Consider the following 23,023-nt stretch of genomic DNA (forward strand, 5'->3'; position numbering starts at 1 on the left):
GTTAACGGCTGGAAAGGTTCAGTTTTCCTGAATGCCATCTTCCTTTGCTAGTCAGCAACATAAGAACAGCCATACTGGGTCAGACCAATGGTCCATCTAGCCCAGTATCCTGTTTTCTGACTGTAGCCACTGCCAGGTGCCCCAGAGCAAATGAACAGAACAGGTAATCATCAAGCAATCCTTACCCTGTTGCCCATTCCCAGCTTCTGGCAACAGAGGCTAGGGACACTTCAGAGCATAGTTTTACATTCCTGCCAATCCTGACTAATAGCCATTGATGGAACTAGCACCACCAAACTGGGTTGAGCTTGATTTTTTTTTTTTTTTGGTCCCAGAGCAGAGCCACCTATTCTCCAATTCCCATCTCTGCAGAGCATATATCAGTTTGCACTGACACCTCAATACTCCACTCTGCCCATCTGCCTTGGATAAAGGTGCATAAAGGTGGCGTCAGCATGGTTGCTTCCTAATGTGGTTTTTTTTTAATTAATAACTAGATGAGCCTTTCCTAAATGATTTTTTGCCCCCAAAATTGTATCTTGGCAATTGAATACCAGCATGACAAGTACCTCAGTATTGCTTATTAAGTAGAAAAGCTTTATTAAGTAGAAGAGCATATGTCCCCTCCTTCCCAGCCCACACCCGTACTACCACCCTGCCTCTTGGCATAGTTCCTGTAGCCTTTTAGAAAGATGTATTTTCCCAAATAAGTTTGTTCAAATGCCACATATGGCGGCAACACAAACCCAAAAGAAAGATTCATAGTTACAGCTAAGCCTCTCCTTCAGGGGCCATCTCAACCCACTTCCCTCACTCTATTTTATGCCAAACCCAGCAACACTTTGCGATCCTCCTGCAGAAGGACAGAGGAGGGCACAGTGGTTCACAGAAATTCATTCACATTCACAAAACTGCTGGGAGAGAGCTGTCCTTATCTGATGTTACAGATGGCGAAACTGAGGCATGAAGAGACAATGTGACCTGCCCAAGGTCACACAGAGAGGCAGTGTCAGAGCTGGGAATGGAACTCAGGTCTCCCAATTCCTAAACCAAAATGTCCAACTTTTACAACTGTGCTCCACTGGACGACTCCTTTCCACAGCTCGGATCGCACACTATTGTTGGGGAAAAGAGTGCATTGTTATATGAGGTAGTAACACTGTGAGGGTATTAAAAGAGCTCAGTCTGAAAAGACCATGAAGGCATCACTGTGACCCTCTGCAGTACACAGGCCAGAGAATTCCCCCTTATATTTGCTGCAGTGGAGAGAATTATTCCTCTTTGCTGTGTAAGTGAATACAATCAAGTCACCCCGCAATGGGAGCACCTGCTAATGGCCGCTCCTGTGGCATAGAGCTTCAGACTTAATAGGGCCAAACCTCCCTCATTACCTGCAGCCCTCACTGATCTAATCCCCCTAAGTCAAGTTAGTTCTAGCCTCATGTCCATTTGCTATGCCTCCAGCTTCAACATCAACCACAGATCTGATCATCACTGAACATACAGCAAAGGACAACTCAGCAAGCCACCACACAGGATTGCAAAAGGAGACCAGGCAATGACCAGGATGGGGGGAGGATCGGCACATTAGCCATAAATTACTCTCCCCCACCCCCAAACCTGTGGATTGAAGTTGTGATTTGGCCATCACTTTTGGCCACTTGAATCTCAGTTTATAGTACAGCCACTCAGCCCCTCCAACTGGATCATTCTGCAGGTCAGAGACCCTTGTAGCCCAGCCAAATGCAGTACGTTGCTAATAACTCTTGGTGTGCTGAGCAAGTACGCAAGTCATAAAATCAGCACAAATTACAGCCTTCCTGATAACACTGCTTATATGCAACCCTTCAGTTCTGTTGGAGACAGCACCCCACTATTTGCATAACCATCCCAGGTACAAAAGTCACGGCCATACGTTCACTAGGATTCCCCACCTCCTGCCCCATTTTACTGAAAGCCTCTTAGTTTGCTATGGGGTTGTTCCCTACATGGAAATCCTGATTTGACTTTCAAGGAGGTTGTAAATTTCCTCCTTACACTAATTATACAAGATCTTTCAAACAAATGTGCTTCACAAACTTCATACACAGACAGAAATGCAGGCACCTCTGGGATAGAGCGCAGTAATCCATCAACACAGAGCACACTGTACAACAGAGGGACATGGGAGGAATTTGGGGCAAGGATACTGCAGGAAACTTCAGTTAAATAGATGAGTCCTCGGTTAAAGTCACAAACCACATACAACATGGAACTCCAGGAAGGATAAGGGCTGAATCAATGCTGCTGATAATGATAACGTTGTTCTTTACATAGAGTACTTGCAGGTTCTTTGAGTCCTAAAACTTTTTACATCAAACATCTATTAGTTCATTTGCCCTTCTGTGGCACCACTGAATAGTAGCTTGTTCTTTTCTATACACCCAGAGTGTACTGCATGTAATTCCCTGCAGTAAGATGTCTAGCCAGGTACTAGTTTAGGCCTAACAGTTGCTAGTGAAAGTCTGAATGTGGTTTATTGCTACGATAGTGACCATTTGATAGTTCAGCAGAGAGCGTGTCCTGGGCCAGTAAGTCTTTGGATGGCCCACATCCACAATCATCAGCAAACTCGATGCCAGTTCTAATGGCACAGTGAGAGGCCAACCCATACAGGACTTGCCAATCTCCACGTACACTCAGTGGGGAAGAGGAGGAGATGACAACTTTTCAACAAGACTGTGGCAAGGGTGCCTTGAATCAAAAACAAGGCACTATCACCCAACCAGAGATGCTGCTTTCAGTGTTTTGTACTTCTGATCATCAGAGGAGGCAGGGAACAAAAACCAAGCGAGAATTTTAAGCACCTTACCCACGAATGGGAAAAAAAGTTGCAAACTGTGTTTGTCGCATTTCAAGGACAATGCCCAGCCTTCGACATCCATTAAATGCCCAGAGCCTCATGCCATACAAGGATAAGGGGCTGCAGGAACAGCTTTATAAAATAAAAGGGGTTCTCTGAGAATCACCATAGACACCTTCATGATCATCACATCAGTTGATCTTGCAAAATTCTGATAGGAAGTAAAGATTCATTTTTATAAGCCACATTTAAAGAAGGGTAAGAGTTCTACTTTGGATAATAAGTCTTTTCCTCTATGCTGTAGCCTAATTCAGACAGCAGGGGGAAGCAAGTGGCTACAGTACAAACACAAAAAGAGTGGCAGCACTAAGAATTGTACCAAAAGACTATTATAACCTGTACTTTTAAATTTAGAAGGGAACAGCTGAGCCTACAACACCTGCCCCAGCCTCAGCCCTGGCAAAACTATGTAGATTAAAGACAGGTTGCACAGGAGCAATAGAGATGAGATGAGATCGTGGGAAGAAAGGGTCAGGAGGAGGAGCAGCTTAGAAGGAAAAAGTTATTAGCTACCCAGGTACACTGGGGTTTTACAGTAAGGATTAAGAGTGTTTTTATATAGCCGGTATCTGAGTGGTTAACCCAATGTAGCATGGTATTCGTCTTTAACCTGTTCCCTTAGCATGCAGGCAACACAGAGTAATGTTAAATCCTGCATCTACCTGAGACACACAAAAGGCAGCAGAGAGCCCTGTAAAATTTAGTTCCTGCAACATACGAGTTGCATTTACATCTTTCACCAAGACTTCCGTTCCATTCACGAGGTTGAGCCAGGCTAGCCACAGAGGTACTGAAATGGTGATTTAAATGCTGTTAGAACAACTCTGTGTGAGGAGCCGATCCGGGTCTGTGAAACACTGCTTCTGTAATAGCTGCTGTTTCGGAATTTCAGCCATCATGTTGCAGGGCCTCACAGATGGCAAAGCTAAACACTGCCCCCTGCCAGCAGCACTTCTACCTCTGACTATAAGGGTGCCAACAGATTTTAAACTAATGGTTGCTACTGGACTAAATGCAGAAATAAATACCATCCAATGTACTGACAGATAGGTAGAGTAATCCAGTAGCAATTCAGCCTTTGGAGCAGCTGGGGGATGACAACATTCAGAAAAGTAAGGAAAAACCACCAATTTAGTCCACTTTCACCACAGTTTAGTGTGTAACTTGCACCTGTTAAACTGACATAAAAGCCCTTCCAGCTGAAGGATCCATGTCCAGATGCTGCTGCTTTGGCATACCAGTACGAAAAGTGCATGTGTCAGCCACAGGACAGCAGCCAGGGGCCTGCTTGAAAGGACCCTTACTAAGCACAAATACACCTCAGATGACTTACAGTGCCCCAGCTAACACCACTGTGGGTTTCTATCATAACACTTGCCCTGAGAAGTTTACAGAATGCAAAGCTGAGCATTAGGCTTCACTTCAGGCTCACATTGATCTGTACAGTAAACAGGTATGTGGAATGAGGAAGAGGACCCTTCCAGGGCAGATAACATTTTCAATATTGTTCTGCTTTCACATGCTAGCCACAGCCCCATTAAACTTTCCTGCGAGGGAATCAGAGATAAACAGTTTTCAAACTCAGAGCTACTTTTCCATTTTTTTAGCATTCATTTTAGTAATCATGGGAAAGTAACTGTGGGGCTTTCTATTCCCGCAGCCAACTCATCATATTTCATCCTCAGAGGTCCAGCATTCAAACATTTCCCCCAACACACAACTCCAACCTGCTCTAACCAGAAAAGAGTACTGTTTAGCTGCGTCAGGGGATGGTGAGATTAAATCTAAGGCAAAACAACAGAGGTCTCAGCCTTCAGAGGAGAATGTTCAGAATTTGTACCTACAGGCCATTTTCTGCTTCCTCAGCAACGTTTGAAGTTTGCAGGAGGAAGGCTCTCAAGTACAGGCTCAGAACCCTTCTTGCTAATTGTTTGGAGGTTTCATGAGTTGAAGTTCCCTGAACTCAGCCAGCATGTTAGCATAGCAGATAAGGACTGAGTCCACCTCCTTTGTCAGAAGAGCACTGAGGATAGTTCTTGGGTGGAAAAAAAGAAAAGCAGGAAGAACTCCACTGATTGAACTTAGAACAGAGATAGTAGTCAATAAAATGAAAAAAGGCGTGGCAATTTCACTGCTTGCTACTAAAAGTAGGGACCAGATTAAGCTGCTAGTGGCTGGTATATCCCACACCAACACTTCACATTCCACGTTCTGCCTCTGTCCTCCATATCCTTCTTCCTGGAAGCACTACATACTACTAAAGCTTCTTGTACTTTTATAGTCCAGTCATAAGTCTCCCAGGTACTCAAATGTCTGACTCTTCAATATACACATGGACAATAGAGAATTCCACGCTTGCTGGGATGCTGGTTTGACAGCTATTTGATTGAAGATCGTGCTAGTCATACAGAATCTTTATGTAAACATGCCTGTTGAGTAGGCTGTTTGGGGCACTAGTATAAAATAATGCAAAGATTTAGAGATGATAAACATTTGGGGGCATCTTATTAGCTTGTGTCAAGCTAAGATACGCACTTCACATTTCAGTGCTCACATCGTGAAAAACTTACCGTTTACTAGCTTGACTTTGAGGCAACATGATAGAGTGAGGGATTATATAAAACAAGTGCCACACCTGTTTTAGATTCAATATGTCCTCTTTTTCCTAGAGTAACATCACTGTGTATGCAGAAATAATTGCTCAAAGGAACATCAGCTCATTCAACAACTCTTACAGGTTATAGGTTTCCCTAATTGACAGTGCTTTAGTTTTCCTGCGTTTAATGGAGAATCAAGCACAAGTCCAGTAAAACAAATTAGACCATAATGTAGAGTCACATTGGTGTCTAATATTGTCAGACTGCCTTTTTGAGATCACAGATGACCGACTGCAACATTTTCAGCAGGGCAATGAGATCTGTTATCTCATCTGACTTCTGTACACTTGTCCCTTGCCCTTCTCAGCATCTCTCTGCTCAGGAGGAAGAAAACCTGAATGCCAGGACTACTATCTTGTTAAGTGGGAGTATTACTTTCAGCTCCTTTCATATAACAAGGATGATCTTCATTCTGGCATGCCTAAAATCATAGCAAAACAAAACAAACAAAAAGATTAAGATGACAAATAAATGGTCATTCTGACTATGACTCTTCTGGATTAAATGAATTTTGACACAGTAGAAACTCTCTCTCAAATGAGGATCTGGTTAAAAAAGGCCCAGGTAATAAGAAAGGAGAAATGCAGCTATGTACCTGTTTGCCTGTCCAATGGCAAAGCTTCAAAACAACATTTTAAAAGGAAAAATAATCACTTCCAGAGCTCTGGGAATCAAAGTCCCTGGTAGCAAAAATTTATTTTCATGACTGAAGACAAGGAGAAATTTATAAATGTATCCTAGCAACTTGCTGATAAAATAGTAATATTCCATCCTTGTGATTTATATGATCACCTGGAATACAGGAAAACATCCATAAAGGCTTCAGTGTGCGTGACTATGGCAACTAGGCTTATCAGGCCAAGTGCAAATCACCTGCCCTTGCATCTTCCCCAACCCCTAGTGTGCCAGGAAGTCTCTCTTAAAGTTCCACTGTGTATCCAGACATCATCCAAATGACTAGTGTCCAATGTTAAAAGGAGAAAAAAATAAAGAAGATTGCGGTGGTAAGCAGCACACTCATTTCAAAGCCCACAAAGACACCCACATTGTTAGATTCTCCTAAAAAAACTGCAGTTCCAACTTTTCTCCCCCAAAGACCATGTGGCTTGGCCAGTGTTCAGCGCATGAGCAGACTGTGCTTTGGTCCATCCACTCTCTCCAGCTTCTCAAAGTGTTTCCTAGCGTTGCGGATGTTGATCAGTGTAGCTGCAGAAGCTAGTGGGAAGAAGGGGCAAGAGAGGAAAAACCAGAAAGGATGTGAGTAATTAGCTCACCAGGAGTTAAAAGCTGCCTGGAAAGGTTAGCTAGGAAGGCTCCCTGTAGTGTAAATCGCAGGAGTTTTGGTTCACAGCAGCAGGACTGAAGCCACAAAGCTCTGTGTGGTTTTGGTTCATGTTTCCCCTAAAGCTCCATAGCTACAGGTTTCACCAGGAGTGAAACAAACAAGGCAAGTTGCCACCTTGTTTAGCACTGAAAAGGGAATATTTTACATTGACCAATGTCAGATTTCACTGATCAAACTCTCGAGAGGAAAACTAACATACGGAAACAGGACCTCTCTTCCTAAAGGGTCTAGTGCTTATGAAAAAGTACCACTAATCTAAAAAGTGAGTTCTACCAGGTCTGTTTTGCTACTCCCAGGCCACTGAGGATGTAATATAAGGGGCAGAGCAGGCAAGATTGGGTTGCCCTGCTGGATGATCCCTGAGTGGTGCTGTCTGAGACCCAAAGGGAGCACCTAGTGAAGGTATACTGTATTGATGCAAGGTTTGTTAACAGGAATTGTGATTATGGAAGGAAGGTCCTTCAGCTTTTTCTTAGCTTCCCATTTGTGAGCTTCCAAAGGATAATGTCACAGCTGGTAGCAAGCCCCCAGACTGGTAGGATTAAATGCATGGGGCTAACCAAATACAGTAAAGTAGTTTTTAAAAGGTATTTTCTGCTCTCAGGGAATCACAGCACTAGGCCCATGTGCCGTATGGCTATCTCACTTAAAATCCTCAAATAGCGTAATACAAAAAGCAGTTTCATAGTGCGCAATAGGAAAACATGTTACCAAAGAACATACAAGGGCCTGCACCCTTTGGCTGTAAGCAATGGTAATTTTATCTATCAATTTCTTCTTGAGTTAAAAAGGAAAATGCATCCATAATTGGATCTAACTAACAAAGCACAACAATTCACCTAGAAAATGCCCACATTCAAGTTTAGGCCTAAAACTCACAGCCCAGCTGCCAGATTAGATCTGGCAAAGAATATTTACTATGCGCAGCTTTACTAGAATAGACATGTTAACTGACATTGCCTGAATAAACTCCCACCTGTATTAATCACCATGCTGAGAAACAGCAGAGAAGAACTTGATTTGCAAAGTCTGGTGCTGTTTGCACTGCATGATCAAGCCATCTTTTAACCAATGTTCCCAAACCATGGTGAAGCACACTTAACATGTGTAAGTCCTATCCACAATTCCAGAATTAAACTGTTTTAACTGTCTTAGGGGCTTCACTGATTGTACAGTGTAGGTGGGTACTCATTTATGGTATCAAGAGCCAAATGTAAGTTTAACTAGCTCTTGGTCCCTGTAAAAGCGACACAATAGATGCCTATGCTCTATTAAACTTACGTATGGAAGGATCAGACATGACCACCATCACATATGTATTCGATGTGAAGATGTCAATGAAAGCAGCAAAGTTAGAGTTCCTGACTTCCATGCTCTGGAAAGAAGCAGCCAGCTTACTGTGAGGAGGAAAGAAAAGAGTTAACTCCTGTTATGTGACCATTTCAAAAGCAATCACTGTATTTACAAAGCACCTCATACCTAGAGATCACTTTAGTCACATCATGTATTCATAACTGCACAGCTTTCTTTGTAAAATAAGAACTGAGCCAGTAGGTGACACTAGGTTTTTGTTTTTGACAGATACAAAATCTGTGGCTATATTTTTTATTTACTTCATGGTTACAAAACTTGAACACAATTTAAGCAAGGCTCTCTGTTCAGTACTGACTAGCCATGGTGGGTTAGTGTTCTCTTTTTACACTTAATAAAAAACAGCTTTTGCACTGCACAATAGTGACCGACACCTGTTTGAGTTTGCTACACCCCCAACAGTCAGTGTCTCCTGACCAGTGCATGCTGGAACCATTCAGCACAGACTGAAAGTCAACAATAGCAGAATGACTCTGTGGACCAGCAAGAGAAGAGAGTAGTAAACTGAAGACTCTGGAAACAGCCTACTAAAGCACACATGTAGCTATTCATCTGCTCCTACCCTATTAGTGTTCTAAATCTTTTCAAGTATTAGGGATGGAAGGGCAAAAGTGGAGCAATTTTGGGAAAAAAAAACAAAAACCTATTTCAAAGTTTAACTTTGTCTTAAGTCTTCTGCTTTCCTTTTGTGACTGTTGCTAAATTTGTTTGAGCAAGTGCTTCCTCTCTCAAACCAGCTTTTTGGTTCTTGCGCCCATAACTAAGTGCTTTTCTTAGATTTGCAGTGCCTCTAAGTGTCATCAGTAACTGTCATTAGGTCACAAGCTCAGTACTATAACTTCTCTGCAGAACCCAGAAGAAAAAAGGATGGGAGCAAAACTGTTTCAGAACCTCTTTCAATGAACACCCCACTCACCCCCCCAAAAAAAGATGAAAGGCATGAAAAACTGAGTCATGATTAAACAGGATACATTCTAATACCTTTCTGAATAAGAACTTCTCTAGTGGCCTATTATCCATAGAACCATAACTCAATTCAAGGCCAGGATGTGCTACAGAGAATTTACAAGGCGTGTCTGGTTGACAAAGTTATCATTTCTGCCTAGCCAGGGTAGATGGACATCAACACAGCCAAGTCGGGCTGATGGCACTCACCCAGAGTCTAAAGATTTCCAGTTCTTAGTAACGTAAATACACAGATAATTCATCTCACCTGCAGCTCAGCTTGAACTGTTTAATAATATTGCTGATTTTCTCAAATCTGTGGATATCGCGCTGTTCTTTGCACTGATAATGGGAAATAACCTGCAAGGAAAAATCACTAACTCAGCAATCAAAGCAGAAGTTCCCATCCACCAGCACATCTCCTAATGAGTCCTGAGGATCTCCTCTTCCTTGCCCTGCAATTGCCCATGCTTCATCTTGCCCCCACACTGAGACAAGAACAAGCAGAATGTCTTTTAGAAAGCTGTCAAGAATGCACTAAATAGTTTTAAATTTAATTTTTAAAAAAATCTGATTGCATATTCAAACAAACGTGCATGTATCTGGACCCAGCTAATCCTCACACTGCATGCATGTCCAGTACGATTACCAAATACGCATAATGATGTTTTTCAACAGAGTTTCTTCAAGTGTGTCAAACAGATTTCTCCTCGAGGAGGACTAAGTCCATGGCGAAGTTACAAAGATATGAGAGTGCAGAAAAATCCAGAAATTTATATTTTTTGTAAAACAGTCACTTTTAAGCTGTGAGCATGAGAAGCTTCTGTCCCCAAAATAGCTGTTTTCAAGAGTTATGTGAAAATAGGGGTTTATTACAATGCTGTCAATCACATTGATCATTAATGTCATACTAATTTACAAAACCCCTCAGAAACTAGTAGAGCATATTGAAAGATGGCAATTTCAAGAAAGATGTGGTTCCCTAAATTTTCCATTAAAAAACAAAACCAAAAATTTTGTTTGTTTAAGTGGAAAGTTCCAAACAAAATAACTTTCTACAAAAGTTTTCATTTAGAAAGCACGACATTGTGTCAGGAAGAAAGTTTTGAGGAAAGTTTTCAACCAGCTCTCAGGATTAGGTTTATATTGGATCAGGTACTCAGCAACAGAGGGACCCTGAACGGTTTAAGTACCACCTGGGAGGAAGTGAAAATCTGCACCATAACTCTCCACGTGGACACGTTTATTCCACACTGAGTGTGCCTTTGTTTAGTTTGGCTTAATCCACATAAATAGCTCTTGTGCATTAAATTCACATCCTACCTTATTTCAGAATAGCTTCCCTGCCTAGGCAAGCCCTTACTCCCTCTGTCATAAAGGCACTGAATGAAAAGTTCTGCAACCTGGAACTTCCACCTAGCATGTGTTATGGTCATCAACCCCACCTGAGTCCTTTGCACTCTACAGTGCTTTTCATACAAGGACCCTGTGCATTTTATAATCATGAATCTGCCTCCTTAAGGGACAGGGCCAAGGAGCAAATGGACACAGCAAAGAGCAGGGACGGCAGTTCTCACCAGGAAAGTGGCTCTCTCAAACAAAAGAACTTCATCTGCTTCTATAATCTGAGCAAAGTTCCTCAGGTTCATTTCTAGTTGCTGGACATTAGGAATCAGCTGATAGACTATACTGGACCAAGCCTGTCAGAAGACAAAAAGTACAGTGAGTGCTATGAGGATTGCATAAGGGTGTCCCCATCCTCCCTCTCTTGTTATGCAAAGTGCTTGTAAGAGTCAGCGAATTCAGGCTACAGTCAATGATAGCAGAGACAGGAGTTATGCAAGCTTCTCCCATCTCTCTGTGCCCACACACTTCAATTATGGTTATGGCCCCCACTGGTGTTCCAGTCCCACACTTTTTCTTGATCAATCTACCAGCCACGTCAAATCGTGATACATGCAAAAATCTTGCAGGGACTAGTCTGATACCATCTATTTGCCAGGTGATGTCTGGGCTGAATTTGAACCCATGTTTCCAGAGGAGAAGCATTTGTTTACTGCTCCCAGCTAACGCCTCACAGGTTTCTGTTTTCTTGCTTGGAAATAAGCAGATCTCTGCTGTGTACCCATAGAAGTAACAGCAGAAGGCTCTGAACCACTGCATTAACTCAGGGACCGATCCCCAGAGATGACAAGCGCTCAATTACAGTTGGCTCCAGTGGAGTTACAGGTGCTCAGCACATCTCAGGATCAGGCCCTCAGTCTGTAAGGGCTTCACCTCACTGCCTATGCCAAGCATAGTATACAGACAGTGATTTGCTTGTGTATTAGAATTCCAACATACAAGCAAATTGGGCAAAACCAAAGCTTTTTTATATTTAATTGGCATTTCTCTGGTGCTCAAGGGAACAATTGAGGTTTCACCTTGTCTGAAGGCAGAAAGTCCAAAATATTCATTTTCAATACAGAGCTCTTATGGGACTGTACCTAGAATGATGCAGTTCTGCCTCTGGGCACTTCAATATGAAGCATAAACAAGAGCATCCACAATGACTGACCGGCTGGCTGCAGGGATCCATTTAAGAAGAAAGGTTAGCCAATCTGCATCTAGTTGGCTCTCAAAAGGGAAATGTGCTAAATGCATTCAGTATGGGACCAGTGTACACACTAAAGACACAGAAAAACTAATTTCAGGAGGGTGCAGCCTGGATCAGCTTCATTCAGGCTGATCCCACATACTGTAGGCTGGGGCATTCTTTGTACTCATGGATAGATTTTAGAAGGTGCCCAGCTTCACCTCCCACTGAAGTCAAAGGGACTGCCAGAAGATCAACTCCTATGAACGTCAGTCTATCAAGAAGGCTAATGGGCTCTCACTACCTTTGCCCATTGAGATGGTTGTGGCACATTTGTAGAACCATAATTTTCTCTCAATCTGATCCATGTAACATCCATGACCCCAATATCTGGAGGGAGATCTTAATAGGTAACTGAGAAGCATGAAGGTAAGGAAAGTTTAGGCTAGATATCAAGATAAGCTTCCAGACTATGAAGTAGTCTCCCAGGCAGATGTGTGGAAGCCCAAACACTTGAGTCATTGACTACTTGACAATGTCCTAGAAAATAGAACATGGAAACAATTCTGCACTGGCTGAACACATTATTGTGTTAAGTGGGGTGGAGGGTCCTTCTAAATGAATTGGGCAGAGAGTATGTGGGCAGTATTAACAGGAAGATACAGGACTATGAACCAGAATACTGATGGGAGAAAGGAAAGGTGGATTTATTTTATGAAGCCAGCAATTTAACTGCGATCAGCCCTACCACTTGAACAGCCAGAATGGAACCACTTGTTTCAGAAAACATTTAGAAGTTAAAGGGTTAGGGGAGTCCAGTCAAGCTATGGAACTCTGCAGCAACTGACAATGCAGCTTACACAACAGTAGAGCAGGAGGAAGATGAAGGGAAATCCCACCCATGAAGAGAAGCAGCCATTCAAACCTTATAAAGTGTTTCATCCCAGATGGACGTTCTAAAGCATGCACACTCCAGGGGGCGGGACAGTCGTCTCAGGTCTTCCTCCCTCTCTTTAAAAATCTGGAAGACAGAAGTTTGATATTTTTAGATTAGTGATACTCAGACCTCAGTGGTTCAGGAGCCAAATCAGCAATTAACATTACCCAAAAGAGCAACAGTAGTGTTAATTCATGGTTTCATTTACTATTTTTATATACATAATTTTTTTCTTGATTATTTTGACTAAGTATTATTTTATCAACAATTGGTTAATAACATAGTGAAAGCATCCTGATTGGTTAATAGCTTACATTGGTTAATAATTAATATCACACTGTGTTTTAATATTATATGCTGCAAAGAGCCACAAAAGACACATTGAAGAGCCACTTGCAGCTCCCGAGCCTCAGTCTGAGCACCACTGTCCTAGATGAACACATACATTCCTGTTTTTTGGTGAATGCTTCTGCTGTGGTTATTTTACCACATTTATAGTAAGAACTTTGCATTTCAAAACAGAACTCAAGGGCGCACAATATTTTCCAGTGCCAGAGCAGCTGAGGATGCTGCAGGCCAGAATAGAGGTGCACTAGTAGAGCTGTCTGAGGGATCCATGACTGGAAGAACAGGGGGCTGCAGATCAAAACTGAGTTACATCAGCAGAGCTGGGTGGGACCTCAGGACTGGAAAATTGTGCGTGCTACAGGTTAGGAACCAGGTGAATTGGCAGAGCTGCGCAGGAGAAGTGTGCACAATTGCTGCTTGTACATGCCTGGCTCCGATAATAATCATTAGTCATGTTATATTTCATGAGTTCCAAGTTTACTCATAGATAGGGCCCTACCCTACTGTGAAAAACACTGTGAAATTTAAGGTTTAAATATCTGAAACTGTGAAATTCAAGGTTTTAAAAATGCTATGACTGTGAAATTTGTGAAAATGGACCGTGAATTTGGTAGAGCCCTACTCATAGACTTACAAATGTGAACAAGGACTTAATAGGCATTCAGGTTAAAAGAGAATGGGAGAAAACCCTTACAATGAAGTGTGCTGCATTAACTAAGCTGCCATGGGTTAAGTAGTCACTGCATAACCCCACTGTCCCACACCTTACTCTGCTCTTACAGGTTATGGTTTAAAAATAGCTGAGATGGGTCAAAATAAGACTTTCCAAGATATCAGAACTTAAGAAATCATTACAAAAGCAAGGTAAACAGCTAGCAGTGAGCCCCCTGGTGTGGAAAAAGTAAATTATTCATAGTAAATTCACTGGCAAAATCCAGACTATCTGTTCCACCCACATCTATGAGGCAGGAAGCCTCAGAAGTGGACATTAGGAATGAACAGGGATAGGGAAAAAATCATTTCTATCCCAGCCCAGTGTGTTAACAACATGCTGAAGATCAACAGCATTTTGATTTCTTTGAGGTTTCTCCTCTTTTTCTCTGATATTCCAATCCACAAGAGACCCCAACCTTAAGACATTTGAGATTCGTATGCTTAAGAAGGCCCCAACCTGAAAGCTGACCCACGTCACAGGGTTTATATTCCTGATTTCCACAAGCTATTTTTAATCTGTTTTCAGGAACGTGAAAGCAGGGAACATCCAGAAACCTCCTGATCGACTACGTAACCCAATACACACAAGACATCAAGGTCCACAATTTGGCACTACTTTCAAGTCAGGTCAACAGTTAGGCCCAAGCAAACAGACAGAATCCCTGACTCAAAGGAGACAAGTAGATACCTCAAAGCAGTTCCTACTAGAGGGGCTGCAATGCTTGCAAGTTGTGTCACTGCACTATTTCACCCCCCATGCCTTTCCTTATTTCAGAGAATGGTTAGAATTCATATGCAGTTGGTTGGTGTGGATACCGATGTTAATAATTACTGGACAGCAAACTGAAATATCAAGCATCACAGCCCTATGGAACCAGCTTTCATTTAACTTATGCAGAGTCCAGGACATTCCTGACCCCTTGCTGGGGAGGATGGAAGGTAACATTCAAACAAGCTCCAGAAGGAAAATGCTTTAAGTTACAGCCAGGTCGAGCTAGAGTGACAAAATGAGACTCAGAACACTAGCTAGTATCTGCTGATTTGTGAGCCAATTTGTTTCATTGAAGAAGTTTGTCTACCCAGGGAAGACCAGCCTGCGGCTTCACCCACGTGGCCAACTTGCTCTTCTCCGAGCCCTTCGTTGCACATCCGGACAGAGATGTATCAAGCTGGAAGTGACGAAGAGTTCAGTGCGTTGAGTACGCTAGACCAGCGTTTCTCAAACTGGCGTCTGCCAGGGGGTCCACGGACCCTGCTGACCAACTCCTCCTCCTCCCATCCCAGTGCTTCCTGTACACCAGGGAACAACTGTTCCCGGCGTGCAGGAGGCATTGGGAGGGGAGTGGGAGGAATCATGTCCGGGGCTACTGACCCCACTGATCAACTCCTCCCCCTCCCTCCCTAAACTCCTCCTGCTCCTCCCCAGCGTGCAGGAGGTGCTGGGAGGGAGGGTGAGGAGGGGAATGGGGGCACTTGGGGGAGGTGGCAGAAAGAGGCATAGAAGAGGAGGGGCAAGGGTAGAGTGGGGGCAGGAAGAGGTGGGATGGGGTGGGGATGGGGCCTGGGGCTGAGCTGCAGGCTTAGGGGTCAGTGGCAAAAATTTTAAACCAAAGTGGGGGTCCTCAGGTTACTAAAGTTTGAGAACCGCTGCACTAGACCAAAGAAGTGATCTCCAGGTCTGAACCAGGTTGATGATCAACCGCAGAGCTAGGGGTGTGCATGTGTCATAAAGAAATGTATCTAACCCAAAAAGTTAAATTTCTCATCTAACACCAGGAGTTGGGTATAGCTTTCTCACTGAAAGATTACCATGGCCCAGATTGAAGACAGAGTGCAGCATGCAACAGCTGCCACTGAGAACAATGGGGAATCTCACTCCTGTCCTAGGAATAACAGGAGCTGCTGGGCACTTTGGAACTCCATCCTTAAGTGTCTCCGCAGGTTTTGCGCCGAGTGCTGGAAATACTTGGCTGTACTTCAGCCAGCGCATACATCTGAGCAAGAAGGCAGGTCAGACTCAATGCCAGTTCATAGTCCATGGCCCCTTTGCTTACAACTGTCAGTCTCTGTGTTGGCTAGTGCCAACTGTGATGTGGACATCTGTCCACTAGGATTGAGATTGAGACTTCCCCAATTTACAACACAGGCTAAACAGCTGACACGTGGTAACTATTTTTATTCAATACGCAGCTGAGCTGGATTTGAACCAGCAGCATAATGGTAATAGAGTTGATCACCTAAACCTTTGACGTACAACAGGGAGGTTACACCTTTTGAGTTTTTCTTTGTGCCACCTATCCCAAAAATTGGTAACGATGCTAAAACTGACACCATAAAGGAGAAGATTACAGGTAATTTGGCATGGAGAGTCTCTTCTCTGTGTAGGTCATTAGACAGGCATTATACAAAATGGGCCAGCAGTAGCATGGAGACTACAGGTTTGGAGGTTGGGAGCAACTCAACTTTTCAGAGATTTTCCCCACACACAAACCTGAAAAAACCTTTCTGGAGAAAGTGCGGGTGTGACTACGTTTAAAGTGAAAGATGGAAACATTATGCGTGCTCTCTGTTACAGAGTCCACACTGATAAGGCAATGCTTAGCTCCTTACCAGATCACGCTGGTCCTCCTGCACTAGATCCATCTTGTGCACTAGGCAGAAGATCTTGGCATCAGGAGAGTTCTGCAGGATAGCCTCCAGACACGACTGGTAGTAGTGCATGTCCTTCTCCAGCTCGCGACTCTCCACGTCGAAGACATAGATCAGGACTTCCACATTGCGGAAGATGTTGTCCCGCTGGCTGGTGAAGTAGTTCTCCATGAAGGTGTCTTGTCTGAGAAGGGGCATAGCAGCAAGGCAAAGGGACTCCAGTTAGATCAATCAGACCAGCTTCGTTTACCCATTTGTCTGCATTGCCAAGAAAGTCTATTATGTATGAGGACTGAGCTATCAATACAGCAACTGTAGAAACTGAAGTCCTCTACTTAGGCACAGAACAGGTACAGTATGGGCGGTGTAAGCTTACTCTTTCAAGTGAGCCCCATCCTTGCCCCACTTGAGTATATCAACTTTTTATAGGAAACCAAGTCCATTCATCAGAAGGCTGTTCAGCCTTTATGCCTTTCCCATCTCTGCTGAGTGCCAACGAGAGGGCTTCTTCTATGGACAGCTACCCATCAGGAACCACAGTGCCACCCCCAATTCATTTAACAAAAGCTAGTGGGCCAACACTACCAGTCTGGTCCTATCTGAAGCAATGACCCCAAAACAAAAAGTACTAGAATCCATTTCCAGCAACAATTCTGCAGCCCTAGAGGTAGCTCATCTATTTTGCAAGGCTCAGAGACATTGTTTTGACAGGATAAAGAAGCAGTGAGGAAAGGGAGAGGCAGTTTACTCCCCATCCCATGGAGAGGTTACTTTGGGCTCCATGATCATCAAGTCAGCACCTTTCACCCCGCCCCCAAGTCTGAGTTTATGATGTGGTTTATTAATTATATGGGTCCATCTACAGTTCTATAAGCCTTCATCAACAGTTCACTTAATACACAGAAAGCATTCCTATCCCACTTTAGCTAAAAGGACAGCCTCCTAATGTATCAGATCACCATCCTAGTTGCCACAGCCACCTCCATGGGTTTCACAAGCAAAAGAACAGACAACACCTACCCTCCACAGTCCCACAGGTTCAGCACCAGGTTTCCCAGAAATCGAACATGGGAGTGCTCCACGTCAACTGGAAAGAGACAAGAGAAGTCTAATAACTGTTCTTATGTTGTCCCTGTAAAATTGGGACATCTGGTAACCCCAGTGTGGGGCGAACACCTTAACACAGAGACCAACACTCAGGCTCCGTAATCTGATACCACATGTACATGAAACACAGATCAACTGAAAAGGGGAACTACTGGAAAGTTACCATCCAACACAGTTGAAAATGTGATTTACGGTGACTCTTTGAAGCCCAGAGCTGTAAGTGTGGAATTCCAGCTACTCAGCTTTACTAGGTATATTCTGCCATGGATGAATATAGAATCATAGAAATGTAGGGCTGGAAGGGATCTCATGATGTCATTAAGTCCAGCCCGCTGTGCTGTGGCAGGACTAAGTAAACTTAGACCATCCCTGATAGATGTTTATCCAACATGTTTTTAAAAACGTCCAATTATGGGGTCTCCCTTGGAAACCTATTCCAGAGCTTAACTACCCTTATATTTAGAAACCTTTTCCTAATATCTGTCCTAAATCTCCCTTGCTGCAGATTAAGACCCCATGTCCTACCTTCAATGGATATGGAGTATTGCGTATTGCAGAATCATCTATGCAGAGGTCTTTCTGCTAAGACCACTGAGCCCCACTCTCTAGCAAGTTTATTACTGCCCAAAATCATTGTGTTGGCATAGAGAAGTCAGGTCTTCTCTGGAGGGTTCATCAGCAATTCTGAACACTTCTTCGTGGGAAGGCAGGGTCAGTGGAAAAGCATTAGCATCAGAACTCTATTTGCATCAACATTTAAAGTTACCCTCTGGCCCACAGCTTAAAGGAGAGGGATCAGTCCACCTCACCCACATCCAAGGTACTTTGGCTCAGATTTTCAGCCAGACCCCTCATGGAGGGGCCCAGCAGACAAAAGAGACACCCTATTACTCCATCCACAGAGGAAAGGGGAGAGTCTCAGTGGGTAACTGCCTTGCATCTCTGTGCAGATGGTCTTAAATGTTAACTCAAGTTCAAGAGCACAGGCATCAATAAGGAGTCAATAAGAGACCAAGATCTTACTTGTGGCACCAAGGCGCCGTGTGTCTCTGGCGATGTAGTTTGCAAAGATAATGGATCTCATGCTGGTCTTTCCAGACCCACTTTTACCCATCAACAGCACCTGGTAAGGAAAGGCAAGAGAGAAGAGTTCAACTACAGTGAACACTGGCTTCTCCATGGCTCTTTAATGCCTAAATACTAATGGTGTAAAGACAAAAGGTTTTAGTAGCCCCATGCACAGAGGACTTGACCTGTGCATATCGTGATTTGGACGCCTCAAAAAAGGCTAGCAAACAAAAGTCTTACACCTGAATGACTGGAAGACGTGTTCTTAATTCCTTGATATCCATGGTCAATTAACAAGCATTACACACTATAAAACTCTCACTGTCACTTTACATGCCTTCCATTTACTCAACACACAGAAGGACCATTCCTCTTCTCCTTGGCTTTTGCTTTCTTCCTTCCCCATAGTCAGATCACTCTCAGGGAGCTGCATACCCTGTCCCTAGTATTGATTGTATAGTTTCCTAAAATCCAGAAGAAAAGTTACTGTGGTTCTTGAAGCTTATTCATTCTTCTCATCTTGACCCCCATGCCAATAAAAAACAATCACAATGCATGAATGTGTCACAGAGAAAGTCAACCTGAGATCATTTCTGCTACATACATTGAGAAGGCACTCTGCAGAGTTCACAGCTGGATTTCAGACATCCAGTGAAGAGCTACATTTATTTTTGAAGTAGTTTTTAATCTTTCACTTCCCCAGCCTCCACACATGTTCTCCAAACACACTGGCACTTAAGATGAAAGCTTGCTCTTCCTGATTCATCAGAGAACAAGGATTTGATGAGCCAAAAACATTTAATCCCAAACATTTTAAAAAAAGCACTTGACCATTCCATGTCCTCTGCCCTCCCCTCACCACTCTTCTTATGTTTTGTACAGTCCACCTCACAATACAAGAATCAGATTCTCCTCCCTGACTGTGAAATGAAATCCACATCTGGCTTTTAGATGTGAACATGCTGGAAGGCAGAAAGAAGTTTAAAAGCAGACGGACCAGTATAATTTGACTACCCAGTACTGCTACACAGGAGGCACAGATGCAATCCCAATCTCTTGCTTCCCAGGTCAGCAGGCCATGAAAGAGCAGGAGACATTGTGATTAGGTTTTTGGTTTTTTGTGTGAGATATAATTTGAATGGCTCAGTAGCAACCCTAAATGATTTTATAGCAGCAGGGATTGGCTCACACTATCAAAAGAATCATTAGCCAAGTTCCAGTCCCAAAACAAAAGTTCTGCCTTTGGAAACACCTCTGAAATCCTATTATAGACAGCAGGGTTTAAAAAAAAAAAAAAAAAGATGCAACGCTACGCTGAAGCTGTCCTACAGAACCTTTGACTGGCAATAGAGTATGAGTCAGGAAGATACCCGCTTGATTCTCAGGTCCCAGAGTTTACAGATCTCAGAGCATGGTTTACAACTAGAAAACAAATTTCAGACTTAACCAATTGACATGGAATCCCACCTTGCTATTTTTAGTCACTTTTCTGAGAAGAATCACATTTATAGGCTAACTAGTTCCCTTCCAAAAGCAGCTCACCACATCATTAAGGTACAGACTAGTTGAAGTGCTCCCACAGCATAACAGAGTTCAGGATAACAGGTTTTGGTGGACTTTGCAGCAGAAGAATGGCAACATACTCTTCTTCAAAGATGCAGACAGGCCCTGTAATGTGTCTCAGACTCTTTGAAGCTAACCCCCAAGTATAGTGTTCTCTGGTGATTGCATATAAGAGGCCAAAAGAAGGAGAGATATCTGATCTTGCTTCACAACAAAATTGGTGAAGAAATGTCTGCATGAGCGTCAGCCTGTTGTAATAGTTAGACATAGCGCTATCCAATTTAAAATCAAATCTAAATTCAAAGGTGTGAGATTCCACCACCAATTCCTCTGGTGGCTTTTCAAAGGGACTAGACCCCAATATGGGGGAAGAGGAGAAATCTGATCCAAGTAAAACATACAAGAGTAGTCACATTCTTTAGTTAGCAATCTTAGGCATTTCTAATACAGTTATCACTGTAATATCTACACTCCTAATTCTGAGTAGAGGAGCTATATTTCCATCATTGGCTTCCAATCACTATTGAAGACAACCAAACTTCCCTCTCCAGATAAGATATCACTTGAACCCCTCAATGCAAATATAACCTTCCAAAGCACATTTCTATGACAGAGATCAGGAGTGTTTCATTACATACATACATATAAACTAGAGCATAACACATTTTCTCCCCTTAACACTAAATTTTTACTTAAGTATTTGCCATGAGTGAGGTGTATTCAATTAGTGGTTACTATGGCAGGTTCCACTTTGCACAAGCCCAGCTGCTCTGATTATCAAAATATTTGAGAAATACTAATTTTCAAGTCCTATCATGTTAAGTGAAGGACACAGCAGGTATCACTACCGCAGGATGCGAAAGAGGTCTTTGAGTATTAATGGTCACTTGACAATCATGAAGATCATACCATGAGACTAGTGCAAGCACTCACACCAAATGGGCTTCCACACCAGAAGGTATCTGATGAGCCCTTTGGGATCTCAAAGGTATTTTGCTAGGTTCAAAGGGAAACTTGATCAGCATTTGCCAACGTAGGTAGCAAAAACAGAGAGTGTGTAATCCAATTCTTACCTTTTTCTTCATGGCTGTGCTTGGCATCACCCACCTACAGATTTAAGACAAAGACAAGCATCCCTGTTACACTGCTGTACTTTCCTCTGCTCCAGTTAACAACTTCATCACAACCCAGATAACAGGGAGAGTTACAGAAGGCACTTTACAACTTTTGTCTCAGGCAAAAGAGCTGAAGGAATCTTTAGCAAAAACATCCTATCATAAAGAGATCCTTAAAACACCCATGCTTACACCTCTCTTAACTATGTAGTTAAATTAGACATAAGAGAAATTCAGTGTGTGGTGGAAAATGACAGGACACCCTCCACCAGCATGTCAAACTCCTAATACCCCCACACTCTCTCTCTCTCCATTCCCCCGCAGCACTGTCAATTAGCAACACTTCTATTCCCACATTTAAATTAACCCCCACATTACTGTTCCACATAGTACCCATTCTCTAAACCCCAACAGTAAGTAATTCCAACCAAACGCACAAATCCCCATGACCCTTCCCGTTCACCATTGGTCACTCATGTACACACTAACCACCCCAAGGCAAACTAGTCACATGCTCCCACATACCCTAATATCCCCCATTATCCTCTAACCACCCCACAACCTCTGACATTACACCCGAAACAAATTAATCTTTAGCCCTATACAAACCCCCTAGTTACACCCTACACAGCGTTCCCCGCACCCCAGGTTATTACACAGCCATTCACATACTGAGCCCTGCCCATCGCAACTCCCCCTTCATGTCAGTGATCCTGCTCTACCCCGTGCCTTTTAAACCCAGATACTCATACCCCCCTCACCCCAGCCAGCCACACTGACCCCCTCACAGTCACTGCATCCCCACAGCAACCCCAGACCCTGCTGCCCCGGCCCCTCGCCCCCGTTACCTCTGGCTCTGAGCGCGGCGCCGCCTGGGCCGACCCCGCGGTGGGGCGGGGGGTCCCTGCTCTGCGCCCCAGGCCGCCTCCCTGGCGAGCGGGGGCTGTGCGAGCGCAGCGGGTCGGGGGGGGGGGTCTCTCCCAGCCCGCGCCCAGCGGGGGGTCCTGGGGGCAGGGCTCGGCGCGCAGAGAGAGACAATCCCCCCGCTAGGCCCCGAGGCCTCGGCCTTGCCTGAGCCAGCCGCCCGGCGGGGTCTCTCCTCCTTCGGATGCGGCCCCCGGGACACCCCCTGCGCCCCTGGCTCACGAGACTCGGGACTAGGCTGCCTCAGCCGGTCACGTGAACAGCCGCCCAGCCCTCTCCTCCCCCGCCCGTCAGGTGACTGAAGGCGGAAAGGCGAGAACTGCCGCAGGGCCGCGAAGGGTGGGTGAAGCCAGGGCGGCCATCTTGCGTAGGGGCAAATTGCCCATAAGTGAGGCACTGCTTCTGTAGCCGGCATGATCACTGGCAGCCTGGCCCGGGGGATTGGGGGGCACCACCAAGCCCGCTGTTGTCAATGGGGGTCATGGGTGCTCAGCACCTTGCAAGTCTGGGCTCAAGTGTATGACTGCAGAGAGCCTGGGGTGCATGTAGGATACAGACTTGGGCCCTGTCTGCCTGACTGGGGTACCTGTGTGTAGGATGCAGAGTCAAGCCCCATCTATATGACTGTGTATAGGGTGCAGGATTGGGCCCCAATGTTTGATTGGGGAATCTGGGGTGTGGCATATGCAGTGGATATTGTGTCCTGAGGGATTCATGTATGGGGTGCAGCATCAGGTCACATGTATGATTAGCATGTATGGGTTGTAGCTGATGGGGTACAGGATTGGGCCCCGTGGGAATGA

The 23,023-nt window shown here is 44.1% G+C and overlaps 1 protein-coding gene across 2 annotated transcripts; it reads right to left on the reverse strand.

The window, feature by feature from the left end:
* Positions 1 to 6,230: 6,230 nt before the first annotated feature.
* LOC140917575 (ras-related GTP-binding protein A) lies at positions 6,231 to 22,226 on the reverse strand. Of its 2 annotated transcripts, XM_073360698.1 has the most exons (11): positions 22,145 to 22,175; positions 21,255 to 21,288; positions 18,956 to 19,082; positions 18,574 to 18,673; positions 17,464 to 17,530; positions 16,405 to 16,627; positions 12,721 to 12,816; positions 10,798 to 10,920; positions 9,489 to 9,580; positions 8,186 to 8,301; positions 6,231 to 6,774 (listed from the first exon to the last, which is right to left on the reverse strand). In XM_073360698.1, exons 3-11 carry the CDS (start codon positions 19,049 to 19,051, stop codon positions 6,677 to 6,679), a joined length of 1,011 nt encoding a protein of 336 aa, XP_073216799.1. In that variant the 5' UTR covers positions 19,052 to 19,082; positions 21,255 to 21,288; positions 22,145 to 22,175; the 3' UTR covers positions 6,231 to 6,676. The 2 variants fall into 2 exon arrangements, with proteins under 2 accessions (XP_073216799.1, XP_073216801.1); XM_073360700.1 differs by lacking the exon at positions 18,956 to 19,082 and having other exon boundaries at positions 22,145 to 22,226.
* Between the last annotated feature and the right edge of the window lie 797 nt (positions 22,227 to 23,023).

The sequence above is a fragment of the Lepidochelys kempii genome, chromosome 9 (assembly GCF_965140265.1).
Source record: "Lepidochelys kempii isolate rLepKem1 chromosome 9, rLepKem1.hap2, whole genome shotgun sequence".
In the NCBI taxonomy this organism is placed as follows: Eukaryota; Metazoa; Chordata; order Testudines; family Cheloniidae; genus Lepidochelys; species Lepidochelys kempii.

Excerpts from the sequence above, each read along its gene's own strand:
- LOC140917575 (XM_073360698.1), bottom strand. The coding sequence starts at position 19,051 with ATGCAGCTCCCTGAGAGTGATCTGACTATGGGGAAGGAAGAAAGCAAA. Across the intron at positions 16,628-17,463 it reads AACCTGTGGGACTGTGGAGG|ACAAGACACCTTCATGGAGA; the intron begins GTAGGTGTTGTC and ends GCCCCTTCTCAG. Across the intron at positions 8,302-9,488 it reads CAGTTCAAGCTGAGCTGCAG|TAAGCTGGCTGCTTCTTTCC; the intron begins GTGAGATGAATT and ends TCCTCCTCACAG.